The 24,183-nt window shown below is 40.8% G+C and overlaps 1 protein-coding gene across 1 annotated transcript in view; it reads right to left on the minus strand.

Annotated features, from left to right (window-relative positions):
• TPD52 (tumor protein D52) overlaps window positions 1-6,802 on the minus strand; it is a 126,189-nt gene extending 119,387 nt beyond the window's left edge. Inside the window, exon 1 of the mRNA XM_061171363.1 lies at window positions 6,541-6,802. Coding sequence (XP_061027346.1) covers window positions 6,541-6,559 — 19 coding nt within the window. The 5' untranslated portion in view covers window positions 6,560-6,802. The remainder of the gene's footprint in view (window positions 1-6,540) is intronic.
• Window positions 6,803-24,183: the final 17,381 nt, after the last annotated feature.

Consider the following 24,183-nt stretch of genomic DNA (forward strand, 5'->3'; position numbering starts at 1 on the left):
ACATCCTTTGTCCTGTCTCAGGAAGTTTATCTTAAAACAATTTCTCTTTAAAGTATTATAATAGCTAAAATGAAAAGCAATCTATATTCTAGCAAAGAAACAGTTAAATAAACATCAAATGCTGAAAGGGTACAGTCATCAAAAAATATAGTTTGGAGATACTTTTTTAAATGACATGTTAAAATTCTGATTATCTAGTAGTATCCAAAATACAATACAAAACTATATATATATTATGTATAGTATGACTATGATGAACATATACTGGGACATTCAATAAAGAAAAAAACCAGGTCTAATAAAAGAAAGAGAAAGGGAAACGGGGGGAGGGAGGGAGAGCAACGGGAGGGAAGAAAGCTATACCAAACGGATTTCTATTCAATCTGCATCCAGACAAGTTGATTCTAATGTTCATTTGGAAATAAAATCTGGCAAGAATAGCTAGGAAAAACTCTAGCAATAAGAAGAAAGACAGAGTGAACAGGAGAGACTAGCCCTTCCAGACATTTTTACATATTATGAAGCTACAATAATTTAAACAGTTTAGTTGCTGGGAATGAACAGACAGATCAAGGGGAAAGAAAATAATACAGGACTTTAGTATTGACAACAGTAGTATTTCAAATTAGTAAAGGAAAGATCCATTAGTCAGTGAATGGTATTGGAAAATTGAATAGCCAGCTGAGGGGCTGGGGGGCGGTTAAGATTCACAACTCACATTTTTTAATCAAAATAATCTCCAGATGGATGAAAGATTTAACTGCAAAAAATAAAAACATAAACTCAAAGTGAGAATAGCATTTCTAGGAATGATTCAAGAGCTAGAAGCTATAAATGAAAACCACCATCAATTAGTATTTCTGCTTGGAAAAAAATCACCAGAAAGTCAAAAAAGGAATGACAAACTAGGAAAAAATATATTAGCAATTCATGTCATGGACAGAGGGCTACATTCTATAAGTCAAGAAGGAAAAGATTAAACAAAAGAATAATTGGCAAAGTATATGATCAGACATGTCACAGAAAATGCAATATAGATCTCAAACATATCAAAAGAAGTACAACTGCCTTCATATTAAGAAAAATATATAAGAAAACATATACTGAGAAACTCCTTTTCCCCTACAAGATAAGCAAAGATGAAAAAGTGTGACAACACCCTGGGTGCATGATGGAGGGAAGCAGATGCTCACACATTGCTGGTAGAGTATAACTGGCACCACTTCTATGGAGCAGAATTTAGCACATCAAAATTGAACAGTCACATTCTTCTAAGAATTCTTCCTACAGACATACTGGCACATTTATCAAATAACTTGCATACAGATTTATTTGCTGCAGCTTTGCTTTCATAGCAAAATATTAGGGGAAACCTAAATGTCCATCAATAGGGAACAAGTTAAACATCACCTGTTATGGTACATAACATGGTACATCTACAAATAGACATCTACAAATAGCCCTGAAAATGAAACAGCGCTATATAACATTACCTTCAATGATCTCTAAAATATACATTGTATTTAAGTGAAAGAAGTTAGATGCTAAATAATTTGCGTGCTACAGCTTATATAATACACACACATACATATATAGTACTTAAATACGTGTGTGTACACCTATATAAGTAGAATCTCTCTGGATGGATGGAGAAGAAACTGTTAATAATGGTGACATCACTACACAAGGGAAATAGCCTGGGAGACAGGAGTGGAAGGGAGATTTACATTTTGCAACCTTTTAGTCATTCTGAATGCTGTATCATGTGCATTAATTACCTGGTCACACTAGTCAAAATGATGCTGGAGAAGGGTATTTTAAAAATATATTGAGTTTAAAAAGGGAGGGGAGGCAAGATATAAGAGGAAATAGTCAATAGGAGATTATTTTGTGATTTGTTTAAAAGGATAGATATATGGATGGATATAAACCAATACGCTAACAGTGATTTTCCAGACTAGGATTATAGGTAATTTTATGTTCTTTTTCTCCATCTGTATTTTCTGACTTTTCTAAAGTGAACAATTACTCTCGGTTACGAAGAAGTATTTTTAATTCAAACTTTTTTTAACTTCCACTAAACATTAAATCCCTTGATCCCTTGGACACTTTTCTAATAAAAACACACTGCTAAGATTATGGTTTCTGGCCAGCTGGTACCCACCCAGTTTAAATAAAACTTGGGAGAGTCTCAGAAGAGAGATTTTTACAACAGTCAACAATTAAAACAGAAATAATTAACCCCACAAGGAAAATAAAATAATGTGAGCCTCCAACAAAAGAACCAGCAGCACAGAAGTTCAGGAGATTCGGGTGTTCTTTTTTGTTTGGAAGCGTGAATGTATTTGTTTTTTTTGTGTACATAGATTATGCCGTTTTGAGATCTTTCTGAAGGATCACAACCCCTCTTACCACTCAGCTTTTCCCTAGGGACTAGGCAGGCTGCTGCATAAAAATAAATGCAGGAAGTGAATGGGAGCTAACAGACATTAGCAGCATATGGAAAGTGAGACTTGCCCAAAGACACCAAGAACCTGGGTGGGTCACATCCCCAGATTTGTGAGCAGACCCTCAAAACTGTTATCCATTCATCCCTATGTCTGTGTTACCTGTAAATAAGCGACACCTTACCTTTCTGTTATTTCTAAGGCATAATTACCATGCTGAAATTATAGTAACCTATTACTGTGTCACGGTTTTCTTGCAGCTTTCTCCTCCCCCAGTTGTTTCGGCCCCAGCAGCCTTCCCTCACCCCCTTAAAATATAAAGCTTTGGTGGTGGTAGTGTTTTAATTCAAACACAGATAAAATGCTTAGTGGCTAGGTGACTGTCACTTCAATATAATGGTGCTAAACGACAAGTTATTACTAACATAAGAGAGTCCTCGAGTACAATTACCTATTCAGCCCCATAAAAGGCAGTCAGGAGATTTTTTCCACAATGTATTCTCTAGCTAGCCGGCCGCACTGCACTTTCAAAGTGGGAAATGGCACACACGTTAAGTGTGCTTTGCTGGGCTGAACGCGTAGTAACTCCTGAGAGGCAATATGTGGTTTACGGTAGATTTGAAATCATTTGATGTTGACTGCTCTCAATATAAGTAGAGTATTGTATACAAAGTCTGGGTAGAGGACAGGAAAAACAGAATCTCAGGCTGATACTAAAAAGCATTCAGAATACATGGTTGAAAACAAAGGTAAACTGCTCATTTTAAAACTTTATAGCTCTGTTAAAAATCAGTAGCAAAGGATAGATTTTGACAACTTCATAAGAAGGAAGGGATAAGGAGACAATTCAACAGAGACATGTATTTAAGACAAGAGGTAGGGCATTTAATTTTGCATCTGGAGGTTTTTTTTTTTTTAAGGGACAAACACAACAAACTCCACACATACCAAAAAAGTAAGTTAAACAAATTCTAAAATGTTCTGATTTGGTTTTAGATACTTTGAAAAAAATCACAAATTCAAGAGACAATCACAGGGGTTTTTATAAACCTTCTTTCAGCCAACATACTTTGCTGGTGAACCTGCAGGTTTACAAACGCAGGTTCTTCCTTCTCAGTCTCAGCCAGGAGTCTATGGAATCGCTGAAGACTGAGCCATCCCCTCTACTATTTCAAAGACCTGACGGGTAAACTTACCCTCTACGCCCAATGCAGCTTTATCAGCAACTTTCTCCACCCAACCAGACTTCTGCTTCTTTAAAACACAGAGGAAAAAAACTACAGGAGGAAGTGGGAAGCAAATGACCAACTTAGAGGGACATTGGAGGTTACAGACACCTGAAGGTACTTGCTCTTGGGCACTTTTCCCTTTCATCTGAGGCAGTCAACACACATTTCTGAACACCTACTATGTGCTGTGGGAACATAAAGATGAAAAGGCAAAGGAGACAGGCAGAAGGAAGCAAAAGTATAAGGAAAGGCCATGTGGTTCTAAGACAGCAAAGCTGTGCGGTGAGTCAGCTGACCTTGCCCAGGCGTGTGGCTCGTCTTTCGTTTAGAGCCAAGTCTCCAGACTCTCCACTTAAGAGGATGGATTTCCCTAGCCGTCCAAGAATGACAATTAAAAGCAAGGACTGACATGACTAACAAATATCCTGACCAAAGAAAACATCTGAAAATTAGAGACGGAAAAAGACTCCTCTTATAAACTAAGAGATTTACTAAATATGTCTTAGACACACACACACACACAGAAAAAAAAACTAGTCCTACAAAAACCACACAAAGGGGCTTCCCTTGTGGCTCAGTGGTTAAGAATCCACCTGTCAATGCAGGGGACAGGGGTTCGAGCCCTGGTCCGGGAAGATCTCACATGCCGCGGAGCCACTAAGCCAGTGCGCCACAGCTACTGAGCCTGCGCTCTAGAGCCCGCGAGCCACAACTACTGAGCCCGTGTGCCACAACTACTGAAGCCTGCGTGCCTACAGCCTGTGCTCTATAACAAGACAAGCCACTGCAATGAGAAGCCCGCACACCACAACGAAGAGTAGTCCCTGCTCGCCACAACTAGAGAAAGCCTGCGCCCAGCAACAAAGACCCAACTCAGCCAAAAATAAATACATTTATTTAAAAAAAAAACACACACAAAGTGCATCAGCAAATTGGACTATTACAGAACTACTAATGGCTGTGACTCTTACCAGCCAAACTAGAATACAAAATCTAAAAAAAATTAGTCACTCCATTCACCTAAGTCAAACACAGCTTCGTCCACTTTGACAAGTGCCACATACAGTTATGTATTCTAAAAACATCATTATGTTAAATATGACAACGTAAGACATACAAATGTTCACATGTTTGACACCCTCATTGCCCCCATTAAAATCCAGATAAAAAAATGCTGGCTTATTTGGTGGCCCCTAGGCCTCCTCCTAACAATACATATAAGACCTGTGAGGGGCTTTTTGACTCAAACATTTAAATACCTACCATGTGCAAATCACCAGGCTACCCAACCGTGGACAAAGATGAAGTATATGCTTCTAACCTCAAGACGTATAAAATCTAGACAATATGTGTGCAAGTGTATATATAGTGTATTACATATGCACTATATATTACATATTATATAGCTAGTGGGAAGCAGCTGCATAGCACAGGGAGATCAGCTCAGTGCTCTGTGACCACCTAGAGGGGTGGGATGGGGAGGGTGGGAGGGAGATGCAAGAGAGAGGGGATATGGGGATATATGTATGCATATGGCTGATTCACTTTGTTGTGCAGCGGAAACTAGCACAACACTGTGAAGCAATTATACTCCAATAAAGGTGTTAAAAAATAAAATAAAATAAAAGAACTGACACTAAAAAATATATATATTGTATAAAACGTTTATAATATACACACTCAGATGTCAGGTGTGAGATTAATTTGAGGGGTGGGGAGAAAGGAAGGGTTGGAAGGCTCCAAAGATTCTATCTTACAACTTATCAGAAGTAAAACACAAAAGAGTATATATGGAATATGGTTTTATTTCAACAAAAACTCACATGCATGAAAGTAAATACTGGAGGGTAAAAAAAAAAAAATTAATGAAAACTGTTGTATTAGAACTCAAAATAGGAATAATTCCTATCCCCCACTTCCTAAAATTTACCTTAGTATCGTTACTCTTTTTCTTTTCTTTTTTTTTTTTTTTAGCGTCTATATATCTTTTTAAAAGCGTGCCACGAATCTGTGTTATGGTTAGTGGGTTATTATCAGCAAAGATCTCTAGGATGTGGCAATGTTTAAATCTGAAAACCTTGCCCTACTACTGCCACATCTCTCTTAGACAATGACTCAACTGGAGGCAATTTCACTTGATACACTATTTTCAGAAACAAGTGCATCCAAAGCTAGAGTAATCAGATTAGGGATTTTGTGTTGGGGGGTTTCACCTTGATGGGTAAAAGAGGACCCTTGCTATGAAAAACTACCCGCCTCCAAATAAACCCATAGACACTACTCCACAATTGGGGGATGTTAAATGTTTGCATCCAAAACCATCGCCAGGGGCTCAAACGCTACCCAAAATCCTAACCACGTTAAGGAGAAGAGGGCAGAAAGTCTTCACATGCGGGTGGGGAGGACTTCACGTTCCCATCTTGCGGGGCGAAGCAACCCACTGTCCTCTGTCCCTCAGTTTCCACCGGTCACAAGAGCGAGCTGAACAGGACTCCCTGGGTACTGTTTTCTGCCAAAGCGCATCTCGATCTGCAGCCCCGGCTCGGTAAGCCTGGCGCCAGCCCTCCGCCGCCTCCCAGAACCTTCTCTCTTTTTCTTTCTGCTCCGTCTCTCTCTAATACACTCGCACACACGCGCGGCCCCATCCGCCCTCTCCGGCCGCCAGCGCCGCTCCCTGCAGCAGGGCCCCACCAGGACGCCGGATCCGGATCGGGGGATGCAACTCGCGGCGCAGGCACCGAAGGCTCTGCACCTGCTCCGGCTCCAGGCCGCGCGCCGCGCCGGACCCCGACTCGGACCCCAGCGCCGCGCCGGACCCCGCGCCCATGCCGGAGGCGCCGTGCTGGTGGCGTCCGCGCCCTCACCTTGCTCGCCGCGATCCATGTCTCCCGCCCGCCGGCAGCGAGTCCCCGCTCGGCCCGCCCGCCGCGCTCCTCCCGTCCTCCGCCGGCGGCTCCCGGGAAGTCCCCTCCCCCCGGAGGCGTAGAGCGCGGTGGCGCCGCCCGCGCGCGGTCGGGAGCGCTTCGCCGGGGCGTCACCCAATCACCTGACCCCGCCGGCGGGTGTGCTCCGCCGCGTCGGCGCGGGAGGGGGGACGGACGGACGGACGGACGGACGGAAGGGCAGGCGGGGAGGGCCGGCTGAGCTCAGGCAGGAACTCGCCCCAGAGGAAGAGGGAAGAGGGGGAGGGTGAAGGCTCGGCATCACCGTGGAGGCTGCGTGGGCACCGCTTGGGGACCGGGATGGCGTTTACGTCCCACCCTCAAGTTATTTATCATATCAGAAGTTTCCTCGGGGGCACTGAAGATTCCCTTTCTTTGCCTCCGCGAGCACCTACTCTTCTGTACTTATTGAGTGGCAAAAACAGGAAGGTTCTTTCGCCATGCCAGTGGCTCTTTTTCCCTTATATTCTTCATGTTCCCCTGCTCCCGAAATAATACGCTATGCTATCTGCCAGACTAGGTCCGAAGCAAGCCAAGAGGCGAAAATTGCAAAGAATCTCTCGAAAAACCATGTGGTCCTGTCTTTTAATAGAGAGTGCAGGGTTTTAGGTGGCAAATTAAGATTTTCATGTAATAAAATCTGTTTTGAGTGCAGGATTAAGGACAACACGCTGAGATGAATTAAATGAAATGTTGGAAATGAATTAAGTTAACCAAAGGGTAGAATTATCAACAGGGATCTTTTGAAAATATAATTGGAGGCTTCATGTCCATTGATCAACGGACAGTTTGAAGTTCCTGTAATAACACTTTTCGTTATTAGCATTAGCACTCTATTTCCAAAGTGTTCTGCAGTTTCTCATCTTCCGTGAAGTCACTTTGATTACCACATAGTTCTAAGGTGGTAACCCAGTTTCCTAAGCTGCCTGCGGCTACGGGTAAGGCAAGCTTCTTTTTGTGCTACGTGGAGACTCTGGCTTGGCCTTCAGCCCGCAGCGTCGCCTACTACTTCACACACGCTAGGCTTTTGTTAGTATGTTTTTTAATTAGCAGTAGTTACCTGAAGCAACTCCATGTTTTCTGTCCATTGCGCTGTAAGTAAGTGTATCTCTTTCCCGCCTGCATTGCCAGCGTCTTCTCGTGAGGTTTATTCTGTTTATCTCAATCTATTGAGACCTCTCCTCTTTGATTGCTCCTACTCCCACTGCACTTGGCTTCTCTCCTGTGGCACTCACCCCTGGGACTCATCTCCCAGGCCAGCCTGCTACAGCTATAGGTTTATCTGTTTCTCAGCCCTGCTAGGTCATAACCTAGCAGCTTATGAGCTTCAGGAAGTCAAGGATCATTTGAGTCATGGTTTCATTGCTTTAATTATGCCATGCATTTAGTCAATATTGTAAGTTTAGCTTTCAGGTTTAAATTTAAAAAGAGGTACATTGTATCTACTAATAATCCAGTGTTTGTAACAAAGAGGTGCAATGATAGCTTTTTTTCTTTTAAATGACCTTTTAAATGTACCAGTAAGGTAAATGTTGGCATTGGCAGGAAGTTCTATAATGTGGTCAAGAATTTTTGACTAGCTGCTGCTCAAATAAATGGCTGGAAGGACAATCTCTCAACCTATGGACTAACTTGTGGACAAAAAAATAGCACTTGAAAATAGTGTTGGTTCAAAATATGATTTATTCTATTCGTATCTATTTAACTTGCTATATAGTGATGAACCTGACTGTTATGTATGTTGGGAGAGAAAAATGACTTGTGTTTTGAAGAATTTATATGCTTGTTCGCATCTGTGGCTAACAGCATACAGATGCTAATAGCCTACCCCATACCCAGCTTTACCATTTTTCTTCCTAAGAGAACCCGAATATTATTTGGGATAGCGGTGTGTCCAGCTGAAACATGGCCACTTTAACCTCCCTTGCAGCTGGAGGTGGCACTCTGACACATTAATGACCAATGAGATATGAGCAAGAAACCTCCAAGAAATCATTTGGAAAGAAAGACTTGGCTGGACCTAGAGATGATCATACTAAGTGAAGTAAGTCAGCCAGAGAAAGACAAATATTATATGATATCACTTATATGTGGAATCTAAAAAATAATACAAATGAACATATTTACAAAACAGAAACAGACTCACAGATGTAGAAAACAAACTTATGGTTACCAAAGGGGAAAGGGGGGAAGGGATAAATTAGTATGGGATTAACAGATACACACTACTATATATACAATAGATAAACAACAAGGATTTACTGTATAGCACAGGGGACTATATTCAATATCCTGTAATAACCTATAACAGAAAAGAATCTGAAAAAGAATAGATATATATGTATGTATAGCTGAATCACTTTGCTGTACAACTGAAATTAACACAATATTGTAAGTCAACTATACTTCAATTTTAAAAAAAGAAAGACTTGGAAACATTATTTTTTTCTTCAGCTTCCCCCTTCCAGCCTAGAAGGGCAGCAGCCATCTTGAAACATGAGGAAGAAAACCACAGCCAAGTTTGGCAGAGTAGAAAGGCAGAAAGAGCCTGGGTCTTCAGTGGCATCATGGAGCTGCTTCCTATGGGAGAAAAAATAAACGCCTGACTTTTTTAAACCACTAGAGTTGGCTTCCTGTTACACTGAGCCAAAAAAATCCTAACTGATACAACATGCCATTTTAAAATTCCCTTCCTGGCATGTACCAGCATAGGTGGATTCATGCAGCCCTGAACCTTAGACAAATATTAACTTAATTTTCTCTACAAGGCTAAATAAGCACTGTTTATATTATAAACAACCTAGCATGTAATAGTTCCACAAAAGCCTACTTTTCTCTTGTGTCTTCCTTCTACTTAATTTTTTTTCTTGACAAATAGAATCTGTACTCGGTGTACTTACAACTCATGCCGTGTTACATCTAAAATGAATAGAGCTTATGTTTTAGCACACCGAGGAATCTCTGGAGAATGGCTCGCACTTAAACTGAGCATCGGGGTGCATTTAACCGAACCATCCTTTAAAAGGCTCAGTACAGGAGAGAGACACTAGATTTACTTTGCAGGGTTGTTGTTGTTAATGGTGACATGGATTTTCTTTTTTTTTCTTTTTTAGTTTCTTTTTTCAAATACCCATTCATTGGTGAAATTTCTACAAGAAAATGTACCAAGGGAACTCCCTGGCAGTCCAGTGGTTAGGACTTGGTGCTTTTACTGCTGTGGCCCGGGGTTCAATCCCTGGGTGGGGAACTGAGATCCCACAAGCTGCATGGCATGGCCAAAGAAAAAAAAAAGAAAGTGTAGCAAAAAGCAGATGAATTGAAGCAAATGAAAATATTAAAGAGGTTAGAAACAGAAGCCATACATTATAAGTGGAAACTATCCACTCTGCCCTCGTTGTACCCATTCCCCACCTGATAGCCTGCAGAAAGCACACAAAATGTGTATATGGCCAGAGGCTCGCTGCAGGCCCACCCCTCACATTTGTGGGACCCAGGGTGAGGGTACAAACAAAGGCCCTGGCCCTTTCTTCTGGCTTGGTCTTTTTACCTAGGACTCTGTCCTACAGTCATGCTGGCCTGGCATGCTCCTGTGCCCAGGCACCTCAGCCAGAAATCCCATCTCGATCCACCCCTTCCCATCAGCTACCCCTTGGTCACACCTGTAGTTGTAGACTAGGATTGCAGACACCCAGGGCATGGTGTATAAGAGGGTGCAGGAATGGATGGGTATGTCCATTTGGTGCCAAGGATTCCTTACCCTGAGGAAAAGCACTGGTGGGTGATCTCTAAAGCCCAGGGCCCCATACGGGGGTCCCCAGTAGCCTGGGTCTAGGATTGCCAGATAAGATACAGGACACCCAGTTCAATCTGAATTTCAGATAAACAACAAATAATTCTTTAGTATAAGTTTATCCCCTGCAATATTTGTGACACGCTTATACTAAAAAAAAAGTTATTCATTGTTTATCTGAAATTCTTAATGGGGTCCTGTGTTTTTATTCGCTAGCTCTGTCAACCCAAACTGTTTCTAAGGGCAGTTCTGGCTCTCTGATCAGTCAAGCCACTAAAGGCCTATGATACCACAATTTTGAAAAAGTGATCATATTCCAGCAGAAAGACAGACTCTTGATAGTTGAGCTATGGAAGTAAATGAGGTACATATACTAGGTGAAAGTTAGGAAAGCCAAGAAATCAAGGACAAGTTTTGGAGAAATATTGATTTAATAACAGGTAATTAACACTTAATTGCTTTAGAAAATATTACAGCCATCTTGTATTCTCTCAGCTATGTAAAAAACTGACAGTGAATATGATATAAACAACTTTAAAATGCATAAAAATGGATATTGGCAGGAAAGAGTACTTAATACTAATGGAAGTTAGACATGTAAATCCCTAAATGTTAACAGGAAGAGATCTCAAGTTATTGATTTTGGCTATGTTGAGAAAAGCCATAGACCACTTAATGTTCCTTGTATTTTTTTAGCCACTTTGAGTTCTGTGTGTTTATCCAATTACATCATGGGAGCTGGGTGGGGAGGGGAGTGCAGGGAGAGCCACGATCCCTTTTCTCCTGGAGCCTCAAACATCACTGTTCTCAGTATTTTCATGTATCCTTAAAACTACTGTCTGATATAAATTGCACTAATTATGTATAGATTCAATAATTAAGTGATTAACAGTATTTGTGCATTTTTAAACTAGCATTCGACTCAATGACATGCAGGTCATTTCATCCCTGAAGAGATATTTAGTTTTCCAGAGGACCAATGTTCCTCTTCTAGAAATGGTGCAGGCTAGAACGGCAAGTGCCCAGCGTCATGGCTTGAGGAGCCAAAGTCTATGCCACTGCCCCAAAATGCAACTCTGCAAGGCCAGATACAACTCAGAAAACCTGAGTGGATTTAGTTGAACAGTCGCTTAAAAGTTGACTTAAGGGACTTCCTTGGTGGCGCAGTGGTTAAGAATCCGGCTGCCAATGCAGGGGACACGGGTTCGAGCCCTGGTCCGGGAAGATTCCCACATGCCGCGGAGCAACTAAGCCCGTGCGCCACAACTGCTGAGCCTGCTCTCTAGAGTCCACGAGCCACAACTACTGAGCCTGTGAGCCACAACTACTGAAGCCCGTGCACCTAGAACCTGTGCTCCGCAACAAGAGAAGCCACCACAACAAAGAGTAGCCCCTGCTCACCGCAATTAGAGAAAGCCCGCGCACAGCAACAGAGACCCAACACAGCCAAAAATACATTAATTAATTAATTAATTAATTATTTTTTAAAAAGTTGACTTAAGTGAGCTTTGAGATCATTTAAAAACCATCACAATCCTGGGCTTCTCATTTAAGCTTCTCTGGCTCACTGTCCTCTAAAATTAGGAGGCATATGTTGGGATAAGAATGGCATATCACACACATTCATTCATTTTTAAAATTTATTTTATTGAGATATAATTCATATACTATAAAATTCACCCTTTTAAAGTATACAATTCAGTAGTCTGAATGAACATTCATTCATTCTTACTTCCTCCCAATGCTACTAAAATTACAGAAAAGGGGAAAACCCATGAGGACAAAGAGAATGCAAGAGGCTGCATAATCATAACTGACCTGGCAGATCTGAGAAAGCTGACTGCTAAGCTGGCAGTGGGGAAAGCCAAGAAGAACCTAATTTATAATGCAGAACATCTAAAAACCTCGGGACTTAACACCAGGTATCTGTGGATGCAGAGAGAAAGTGAGGCTCAAAACAGGAGGACTGGTTGAAAGGCTGCTTAAGGAGTTAGGTTGTAATTCCCTCCCCAGCTCTGCTCAGAAGACTGAGGTGATTTCTCTGGAGAAGGAAACTGGCCAATCTCTTGACTAGAGCACAGTAAGTACATTTGAGGGTGATTTCCTACCACAAGCAGAGAAGTTCGTTAGCCATTCACATCATGAATGCTGAGATCCCCAACTTCCCTTGGTTCTCAGAATGCAGACAGCCAGTCCTATGAAAGTTGGAATACCCTGAAAGTAGGAGATAGAAAGATCCACCTCTCAGGAATTTGACCAAACCAAGAGAAAACAACCCCTAAAATGGTGATCTTGTGTAAGCCAGATCACCTTACCCTCAAGCCCATGGTCCACGAGTCTTGCCCGGGCACCAGGGAGACCAGTCAGCTGCTTAGGGTCCATGACAGGCAGCCATGAACCAACAGAGTGTTCCACAGTGGAAGACAGAGACCAAAATAAACACAACAGAAAGGCAACTTACAGGAAACAAACTATACAGGGAGAAGAAAACAGATTTTTCTGCTACAACTTTTGATATAATAACTATCATTATTATATTCAGAGAGAAGTAAAGCTATCCCAAACATGAAACAAGTATTTGCTATACAAAAAAAAGGAACATTCAGAGAATAAAGAGTTCTCGGAAGTTAAATATATTACAGTAGACATTAAGACACTATAATATAGAGGTAGGCAGAATAAGAATCCCTAAAGATGTCTACATCCTAAGCCCTGAAACCTATGGCAAAATGGACTTTACAGATATGATTAAGGTTAGGGATCTTGAAATGAGGAGATCACCCTGGATTATCAAGTGGGCCCAGTCTAGTTAAATGAGCCCTTGAAAGCTGAGAACTTCTCTGGCCAGAGGCTGAGAGATGCCACAGTAGAAGGAGAGGAGAGATTAGACGCATGAGAGGGACACCACTCACTGTTGCTGGATTTGAAGATGAAGGAAGGGGACCAAGAGCCAAGCAAGGTGGGTGCCGCTGGAAGCTGGAAGAGCCCCTAGCTGACAGCCATCAGGAAAATGCAGACTTCAGCCCTACAATCGTATGAAACTGAATTCTGCCAACAACCTGAATAGGCAAAGAAAGATTCTTCCCAAGAGTCTCTGGAAAGGAACGTAGCCCTTCAGACTCCTTGACTCTAATCCGTAAGATTCACGTTAGACTTCTAACCCTCAGAACTGTAAGATGATACATTTGTGTTTTTTAAGTCACTTTATGGAATAGAAAGTCAAGTAAATTTCCTAGAAAGTAGAACAAAACAGAAGGACCTGACAAATAGAGGAGAAAAAAGAAGAAAATTAGAAAGCTGATCCCAGAGATCCAATATCCAAAAAAAGAGCTCGAGAGAGATGGAGAAAACAGACAAAGAAAATCATCAATGAAATAACTCCCCAAATGGAAGAACATGATTTCCAGATTGAAAGGGCTCACTAAGGGCTGAGAGCATAGCATGTATTTATGAAATTCAGAACACTGAAGATAAAGATCCAGAGATGAAAAAAAAAGGTCACTTTCAAAGTACAAGGGTAAAAATGATTTTTAACTTTTGAACCAGACTAGAGGACAATGGAGCTCTAGCCTTAATTTACTAAAGTGATTTCCCCCTTATTTTCTCCTTGTATTGAGGGGACAGAATGGGAGTGAATGGGAAAGGAAGTTAAAAACAGGTGACAGTGAGGTGTGAATAGAAGGCATAATGCCTCATCTGTCATAGTGGAAAGTTGGTGGATAATGCCAAAAACTGAACAAGTACCCACATATGCATGTTATTTAAAGATAGGAAAGTTTTTTAAAAAATTATTTTAAAGTGATTGCCTTCAGGGAGGCACATACAAAGGGTGCAGGGGGGGACTTCTGGAGTTTTTTGCAACAACTCTTGTTTTCCACTGTAAAATTTGTGCATGTATAAATTTAATAAAAACTAAAACCTGGGAAGTAAAAATAAACCAGAGAAAACAAAAATCAATGACTAAAATGATAAGTTTAATAAATAAAGTGGCATGAACACATTTAGTAGTCCAAAGTTTGTTTAAAGAGAGCTGTTTTGTATTTCCCTTGAATTGTATTAGACTTAAAATAGCCAGTGAAACGTCTGTATTTGTTCTGTGCAGAGAGCTCTCAAGCCCTTCACATTTCCAGCAGGATATAAGGGCCCTAATGACTCTATTTCCAATTTCCCTTTCAGCTCTAAAGATCTGTGGTGCCTAAGGAGATGGACAAAATATATTGTGGGAGATCCAAATATATCTCAAGGCAGATTGCAATCACATTTTTGGAAAAGTGTATTTGAGTATTGGATCGTATGCATAGCAAGATACCTAGGAAGATATTGACCAAGCATTAATAACGGTTATTTTTTTATGGTAGGCTCAAATTGTTTGTATTATCCTCTGTTGTTTCTTGTTATTTTTTTAACACTAAGCTTGTGAAAAGCAACAAAGGTATTTTTGTTAAGGAAAAAAATCTAAGGAGTCAACGACCAAAATATTTTGTATTAACTCTTTCTATCCCACAGGAGTCTTAGAACTTGCAATCTTAGAAATACTAATCTTCAAACACCCAACTTCCCAGCACTTTTTTAGTCACTTTGTTTTTACCTTTAGCAATCGCTATTTGCACAGCGCCAAGTTCTTTGGAATCTTCTGGTATTTCTGCCTGCTCTCCTTTCCCCAAACTCAACTTTTTAGAATGAAGAGGAACAAAAACTACAGTATCAGGTCAAGAGTTATCCATGTTGTTTAGTAGATACAGAGTTTCAGTTTGGGATGAAGTTCTGGAGATGGATTGTGGAGATGGTTGCACAACAGTGTTAATGGTTAAAATGGTAAATTTTACGTACAGTATATTTTTCCACAATTAAAGAATTATCCAATACTTGCCCTTTATTCACTTCTAATCAATCATTATAAATAATAGTTGACTATTTAGGAGGGACAGAAAAAATGTGGAATAAGTTTGAGAAAGATGCTAAGTGCTGTAAAATTTCTTAACCAAACCATGTTTTCTGAAGGCAGTCCTTGATGTGAACTTCAAAGTTTCTATCGTGAAATAAGCTTTCTGTTGTTCTTCCATTAGGGAAATTAAGAGACGTTTGATTCTGAAGAGGGGAATGAGAAAAGGAGAGTAATATGGTTCCTTTATGCAAAATGTTTTGGTCATTGTTACAGATTCCCCAAGAAATAGGTTGTTGAGATGGAGATTTGTGTGCAGGAAGCTTATTGGTGAGTCCTCGGGGATCTAACCTGTGGGGCAGAGAAGCAAGCAAGATAAGGCTGAGAAGAGTGAACTTTGAGACAGTCACAACAAAGGCCTCATCCCATCCCTCTGGGAGCTCTGGAGCTGGGATGCTCCTTCAGTATTGTCCCAAATTGAAGCAAGGAGCCCTGCCTTAATACCCCTATGTTGACCCATCCTAGGAAGTGGGCTGCCCTCAGGAAATAATCTTGGGCAAGGTGGCTTTGTCCTGCTGAGGGCAATTCTCCCAGAGAAACTAAGCTGAAAACCACCAGCTGCTAACACTGTCAGTCCTGAAGGGAGGGTCTGGGTAGTACCACTCAGCATCCTCTCAATCATATTCTACAAACTTCTTGGGCATCTCTACCCACTTTATAAATTAGTAATATAAATCAGAACAGAAGTAAGAAGTGTCAAACAAAGAAATAAGAACTAAACTTACCTTCTAATGACATGGGAATTTAAGAAAAATGTTCCACTGCCCAAGTGATAGGTGCTTGACCAGAACCTTCCCCTTCCTCAGAGGGCCAAGATGTACTCCTGATGACCTTATAATGATGTACTATGACATTATCAGTAAAATGTTTTCAAAAAGCTCCAGAGAAAGGTTCACTTATGGTGCATTTTGAGCCCAGTTCTCATAGTCAAGGGAAAGAAAGAAAGAAAGAAAGAAAGAAAGAAAGAAAGAAAGAAAGAAAGAAAGAAAGAAAGGAAGGAAGGAAGGAAGGAAGGAAGGAAGGAAGGAAGGAAGGAAGGAAGGAAGGGAAAGAAAGAAAGAAAGAAAGAGAAAGAAAGGAGGGAGGGAGGGAGGGAAGGAAGGAAGGAAGGAAAGAGGGAAGGAAGGAAAAAAGAAGGGATAAAGGAAAGAAGGAAAGGAAGGAAAGAAAGGAGAAAGGGAGGAAAGAAAAGATTAGAAAAGAAAAAAAGGAAGAATTTTAAGCCATTTCGTGAACTCAGTCCTAAAGCCCAAGATACACAGTAGGATAAGCGCCCTTCCTCCACACATTCCAAAATTAAAATGATGAATCGCTAAAGAGAATCTCTCTTTCCCTCACTTATCTTCTCTCTTGCTTCCTCCCCAGGGAAAATGCCAAAGAAGCATGAGACTTCTAAAGTAAACCATTAGATGCAGATGTGAAATTACTTACCAGAGAGCTACTACTTCTGACACAGGAAAAGAAAAATATTCTCTCTTCAATCTCCACTAATAAACCACCTGAGGGTTCCCATTAGTTAAGGGGTTTATGGAATCCCACTTGCTGGCTTATGAATGAACTGTCTGAGAAGTATTTCCTATGGTTCTCAACATTTTTTAGGTTTTAAACTCTGCATTGAAAAACAAATTGAGCTATTTTCTCCAATTCCCTTTTCATTATATTCAATTCTGAAATTTTAATGGAACCAAAAATCAATGTGAGGTCACATACTGATACTCTTATTTTCCCAACAACATTGAGGTGAGAGAATGACATCTTGCAAATGAGGACACTGAGACACAAAGATGTTAAGAAACTTACTCAAAATCTCATACCTCCTAAATGTCAGAGCTATAACTCCCTAGAGATCTCCCTTTGGGCTTAGAGAACTTTCCACTACACCATGACAGCAAAACAGCTCTGAGGATGAATTAATGCACTGACACAGCTTCATTCAGGGAAGAAACAAACACACACAAGTGAACATTTCCTATTTGACCCACCAGCCTGGTGCCATCCCAGTGGAGAGAACTATGATCAAATAAAAATTATAGAATAATCACGTGACTCTGGGCTGGAAACTAGTTCAAGTGAACATCTGGTTTGGTCCTTTGCCTTCAGGGAAATAAAACCTTATCATTATGTCCATTTTAGTTGAGTTACAGAGAGGATGAGTACACACCCCAGATGTATAGTTATTAATGAAGGGACAGACAGAACCCAGGTTTGCTCTACTTCCCCAGGTGAACTAGACCTGCAGGTTGAGTCTTCACCACCACTTTGTGGATAGGCAACAGTCAGACTATTTTAAACTGACATTGGTCATGTTTGGGTCAGCCAGTCTCCCTAGAGCTGGAGTGGACATCTGTCTACACAATATAATTTAAGGTGTCTCTGATTACTACTGAGAGACTGAATATACAAACAGACAATGGCCAGACCAGATATGACAATAGAACTCTCACCCACAGCCTGCAGAAAGCAGTCCAGGAAGCCAAGCCACAAGCTCTGCAGTGATAAACCCAGAACAGTCAGGATTTGGTCACTGACTGCCAGCCTTCCTATTTTGGGCCCACCTTTTCAACTCAGGGTCAACCAGAGAAAGCCAAATATGTTCCCCAAACCAATCACATAAGATTCTCACTGCTAGTCGGCCTACCTGCAGCTTCCTCATGCCAACAACCTCCAGTCAGAACATACCTGAAGCCTCCCCTTTTTTTTCACTACGGTCATCCCTCAGTATCCACGGCAGGGGTTGGGGGGAGGTTTGGTTGCAGGACCAAGACCCAAAATCCAAGGATGCTCAAGTCCCTTGTATAAAATAGCATAGTATTTGCATATAACCTACACAATCATCTAGTTTAATTCATCTCTAGATTACTTATAATACCTAATACAATATAAATACTATGCAGATAGTTGCCAGTGCACAGCAAATTCAAGTTTTGACTTTGGAACTTTCTGTAATTTTTTTTCAAATATTTTTGACCCCCAGTTGGTTGAATCTGTGGATGTAGAACCCACGGATATGGAAGGCTGACCGTATAAATCTCCCCACTCTCCTGTCTGCCACAACTAGAGAAAGGCCGTGTGCAGCAACAAAGACCCAACGCAGCCAAAAATAAAATATAAATTAATTAATTAATTTTTAAAAAAAAAAGAAAAAAAAGCTGACTGGTCTGACCCAGAAAGGGATCTAGAGGATTCCTCTTTCCACAGTAAATCTGAGAGTCAAAAAATGGTCCCAAAAGTAGGGCAAATCCCCCTAATAGCCAAACCTGAAATAATTCTTATTAAATCAATTGGATCATAACTCAAACATGCAAACAAACAAACAAAAAAAGATAAAATTATAGGGTGATTCGGGGATAATCTAGAAAATAACTTTCAGCAACATTTGTAAATTTAAGATTACATAACAGTGGCATGAGTGATCTAGACAAACCCTTAGAGTTTTAACTCAACTTCACAAGAACCATTATCACCCATTGCTTATTAGAGCTGCATCTCTGACCTGGTTGTAAAGGCTTATCCCCCTTACTTTAGGGCAGTAGCTGCCAGGCAAAACTGTCAGTGCTTCTGCTGAAACAGTTCTAGGTTCCCTACTTGGCCTTGTATTTCCTCATGCAATCCAGACATTACTACCTAATGAGAAGATACAACTCTTTCACCCAGCCAATTAACCCACTCTCTCCCTCTCACATCACTATTCACCATTGCAACACCCTGATTCCAGCCACTCCCTGACTCTACCAAAAGAAGGGGAACCCCATGGTTGACTTACCTCAGTTAGGGACCTCTCCTTACCTTACTCAAATGTATTAGAAACTCCTGTTGAGAACCCTGACCTAATATTACTTGTAAACAGATTATACCTCAGAATCGAAACTGGAGGGCAAGCAGGATATTTACCTACTAATTTAAGCTTTTCTTTAGAAGATAGTCCTCTACCTGAGGTAAAATCAGCCCTGATGACAGAAATTTTGCACTTAGTAGAGTTTGCCAACTATCCAAAGACCAGAAAGTCAACGTATACACAGAGAACAGGTATGCTTTTGGAGTAGGACATTTTTTGACATGCTATGGAAACAAAGGGGGCTTCTCACCTCTGCTGGAAACTCCATCCAACATGGACAAAAAGTTAAGGAACTTTTAGATGCCCTCCTGCTTCTTGGAGAGGTGGCTCTCACAAAGGTTGAGGCCAAGGAAGAAGACAAAATATGGAAGCTGAAGAAACGTTCTAGCAGCACTTCCAAACAAAAAGACCTAACCAAGGTTATGATCCTAGCTATACCCCCTAAAGATAAATCTCTGGAGAGATTCAATGAGGCTATTACAAAATATCAGTCTGTAGTCCCTGGTTTTGAAAAGGAAGGATGGGGAAAATCTGGCTGTGCCCTTCACATAGATAATCTCTGATGCTTCCAAGAGTGCTGCTTTGTGGCACCAGATGATTTCAAAGGGATATTAGCTAAATTTCTCCATGAAACTACTCATGATGGTGCAGAAAATTTGGTTACCAGCTTAAACCAACATTCCTGGGGATTTCTCAGGGTATATGCCCAGTAGTGGGATTGCTGGGTCATACGGTAGTTCTAGTTTTCGTTTTTTAAGGAACCTCCATAGAAAACCATAATTCAAAAAGAGTCATGTAGTTTCATGCCTGTCTTGGTGCAGCTTGTGAGGAAGGGAAATGTGAACTTCCCAAAGCAGAAAGATCCGGTAATGTTTTCAGACTGCCGGCTACAGAGCCTCATCACGGTGAACTCCTTCTTGACCACTTGCTGAAAAAAAAAAAAAAAAGAGTCATGTACCACAATGTTCATTGCAGCTCTATTTACAATAGCCAGGACATGGAAGCAACCTAAGTGTCCATCGACAGGTGAATGAATAAAGAAGATGTGGCACATATATACAATGGAATATTACTCAGCCATAAAAAGAAATGAAATTGAGTTATTTGTAGTGAGGTGGATGGACCTAGAGTCTGTCATACAGAGTGAAGTAAGTCAGAAAGAGAAAATCAAATACCGCATGCTAACACATATATATGGAATCTAAAAAAAGAAAAAAAAAAGGTTCTGAAAAATGTAGGGTCAGGACAGCAATAAAGATGCAGACATAGAGAATGGTCTTGAGGACATGGGGAGGGGCAAGGGTAAGCTGGGACGAAGTGAGAGAGTGGCATGGACATATATACACTACCAAATGTAAAATAGATAGCTAGTGGGAAGCAGCCACATAGCACAGGGAGATCAGCTTGGTGCTTTGTGACCACCTAGAGGGGTGGGATAGGGAGGGTGGGAGGGAGATGCAAGAGGGAGGGGATATGGGGATATATGTATATGTATAGCTGGTTCACTTTGTTATACAGCAGAAACTAACACACCACTGTAAAGCAATTATACTCCAACAAAGATGTTAAAAAAAAAATTACTGGGGAAACTTTTAAAAGACAGCTGGGGTTATTGTCAGGTGTGTGGTTTGTCAACAACTAATCCTGAGAAAACTGTAAAGGTGGGGGATAGCCAGGATCTGATGACTCACAGGCCCTTTGAATACCTTTAGGGGGATTTTTTTTTCCCCACATTTATTTCATTCTCCCAAGGGATTTGAATTTGTTTTAGTTATTGAACGTCTATTTTCGAGAGGATTTGAAGTATTTCCTTGCTGAAAAGCTACAGTTCTTAGAGTTGCTAAAGAGTTACTTGATTTTGTGTTTCCAGCCTGGGGTACACCAAGTTTTATATCACATAACCGAGTCCCACACTTTAGGGGAACTATTATAAAAGAACTGTGTAAGGCATTACCCCTTACCCAAAAATGACATGCCCTTTACCACCCACAATCTTCTGGAAAAGTTGAAAGCAAAATTTTCAGAAACCCTTGAGCTCCCTTGGCCAAAAGTGTTCCCACTAGCCTGAGGGCCCATGCATTTACAGATTTCACTTCTACCACCAGCTCGGCCTTGCTGCAAGCAGATATTGCAAAACATTGCAACAGACTCATGTACTACATTAAGTCCTATTACCAACGGATTAAGATCACCTTCCCACATCTTCTGAAACAGCCTCTTCTTCATCTTCAACCAAGAGATCTGTTTATTGGGAGGAACATCAGAGTAAACTGCTCTTAAACTTCATCAGAAGAAATCTTGTCAGGTACTGTTAGCATCAAATAGAGCAGTCCAGAACTCCACACTAAAAAAGCAATCCAGAATTTCACACACAATCAGCAAGTTACCCAACAGGGAAACTCAAAGTGAGGATTGTCAGGGATCCACTGAAAGCAATAGATCTTGTGGAAGTAGGCAGCTGAACCAAGACCTCTGGAACAAGCTGATAACCTCAGAGACTGGATAGCTTCCATCCAAGATGTTGAGCCAAGATCCCTGTCTAATTCCTGTTTTGTTTTTTATCTGCTTGTTTATGACCATTCTTCTTCTCATTTTCTACAGACCTCTGGCTGTCATCTACCCATAAAGGCCCTTTTTTCTTTTATTTCCTCTTTATTATAATTGTTAGGTCAGAGGGCAGACAGCAGAAGCAAGAAGAACTACAATCCTGCAGCCTGTGGAACAAAAACCACATTCACAGAAAAATACACAAGATGAAAAGGCAGAGGGCTATGTACCAGCTGAAGGAACAAGATAAAACCCCAGAAAAACAACTAAATGAAGTGGAGATAGGCAACCTTCCAGAAAAAGAATTCAGAATAATGAGAGTGAAGATGATCCAGGACCTCGGAAAAAGAATGAAGCAAAGATTGAGAAGATGCAAGAAATGTTTAACAAAGATCTGGAAGAATTAAAGAACAAACAAACAGAGATGAACAATACAATAACTGAAATGAAAAATACACTAGAAGGAATCAATAGCAGAATAACTGAGGCAGAAGAACAGATAAGTGACCTGGAAGACAGAATGATGGAATTCACTGCTGTGGAACAGAATAAAGAAAAAAGAATGAAAAGAAATGAAGACAGCCTAAGAGACCTCTGGGACAACATTATACGCAACAACATTCGCATTATAGGGGTCCCAGAAGGAGAAGAGAGAGAGAAAGGACCCGAGAAAATATTTGAAGAGATTATAGTCGAAAACTTCCCTCACATGGGAAAGGAAATAGCCACCCAAGTCCAGGAAGCGCAGAGAGTCCCATACAGGATAAACCCAAGGAGAAACACGCCGAGACACATAGTAATCAAACTGGCAAAAATTAAAGACAAAGAAAAATTACTGAAAGCAGCAAGGGAAAAACAACAAATAACATACAAGGGAACTCCCATAAGGTTAACAGCTGATTTCTCAGCAGAAACTCTACAAGTCAGAAGGGAGGGGCATGATATACTTAAAGTGATGAAAGGGAAGAACCTACAACCAAGATTACTCTACCCGGCAAGGATCTCATTCAGATTCGATGGAGAAATCAAAAGCTTTACAGACAAGCAAAAGCTAAGAGAATTCAGCACCAGCAAAGCAGCTCTACAACAAATGCTAAAGGAACTTCTCTAAGTGGGAAACACAAGAGAAGAAAAGGACCTACAAAAACAAACCCAAAACAATTAAGAAAATGGTAATAGGAACATCCATATTGATAATTACCTTAACGTGAATGGATTAAATGCTCCAACCAAAAGACACAGGCTTGCTGAATGGATACAAAAATAAGACCCATCTATATGCTGTCTACAAGAGACCCACTTCAGACCTAGGGATACACACAGACTGAAAGTGAGATTTTTACAAAAAGCTTAAAACTTCAAAAAAAAAAATTGTTAGGTCAGAACACACTCATTCTAATGCCATTCTTAGATTATTCTGAACAGGAGCCACTGGCCTGAATCTTACTGACTCCTGAGTAAGCCATCCATCACTGAACCCCCATGATTAAAACCTCCAGACAATTCTAGTCTCATGAAATAAAACCACAGGGAATTACAGCCAATGGCATCTCCACTTGCACCTACATGGTAAAAGAACCTTAAACAAGTCAACCTGTGACTTTGTTAGGTCCCTTTCACCCAAAACAAATAAGCAAACAAACCCACAAAAAAACAATTATTACAATCTATCGATCAGACCCTCTAAATTTGAATTCTACAAACTTCATGTAATAGGGAAGAAACTTTTGTATTCTACTACAAGTTAATCACTAAAGGAATGTTGCCTATAAGCTTAAATTATACATAATGGCCCATCTCTGGGAACCCTGCTTCCCAGGTAATGAGCATTAAGCTAAAATACCTTTGTTTAGCTCACAGGAAACACCCTGACCAGGCCCACCTGTGAATAGCTGCAGGAAGGAAGAAATTAACACATCCCCTCTGGAGGCTGATGGGAACCAGGAAGTGTTCAACTTTACTCCCTCCCCTTTTAGTATAAAAGGAGCCTGAATTCTAACTCAGGCAAGATGGTTCTTTGGGACACAAGTCCACCATCATCTCAGTTTGCCAGCTTTCCGAATAAAGTCACTATTCCTTGCCCCAACACCTCGTCTCTCTATTATTGGCCTGCAGTACAAGCTTAGACTCGGTAACATTCATAGAGCAATAAACCAAATCTCTGCTGACTGGAAGAGACTAACAGAAATCCAAATTCCAATCTTGTGAGCAATTCTTTTTTCCTAGATCTCCATGTGCCAATCCCAGATACTATTTCCTCTGTGGGAAAGATGCCTGATCCTGTTTGCCTCAGAGTAGCACCTCACGCACTTCACAGATAATGTTCCAAGGCTTGTCTGGAGCAGAGACCCTAATCCTACTAATCACCAAAGCTGGAAACTCTAACTCAGACCTGAACTCAAAACATGGCACACTTGATTACTGAGGCACTATATCTTGAGGAATTACTGA

Source organism: Eubalaena glacialis, chromosome 17 (genome assembly GCF_028564815.1).
Source record: "Eubalaena glacialis isolate mEubGla1 chromosome 17, mEubGla1.1.hap2.+ XY, whole genome shotgun sequence".
NCBI lineage: Eukaryota > Metazoa > Chordata > Mammalia > Artiodactyla > Balaenidae > Eubalaena > Eubalaena glacialis.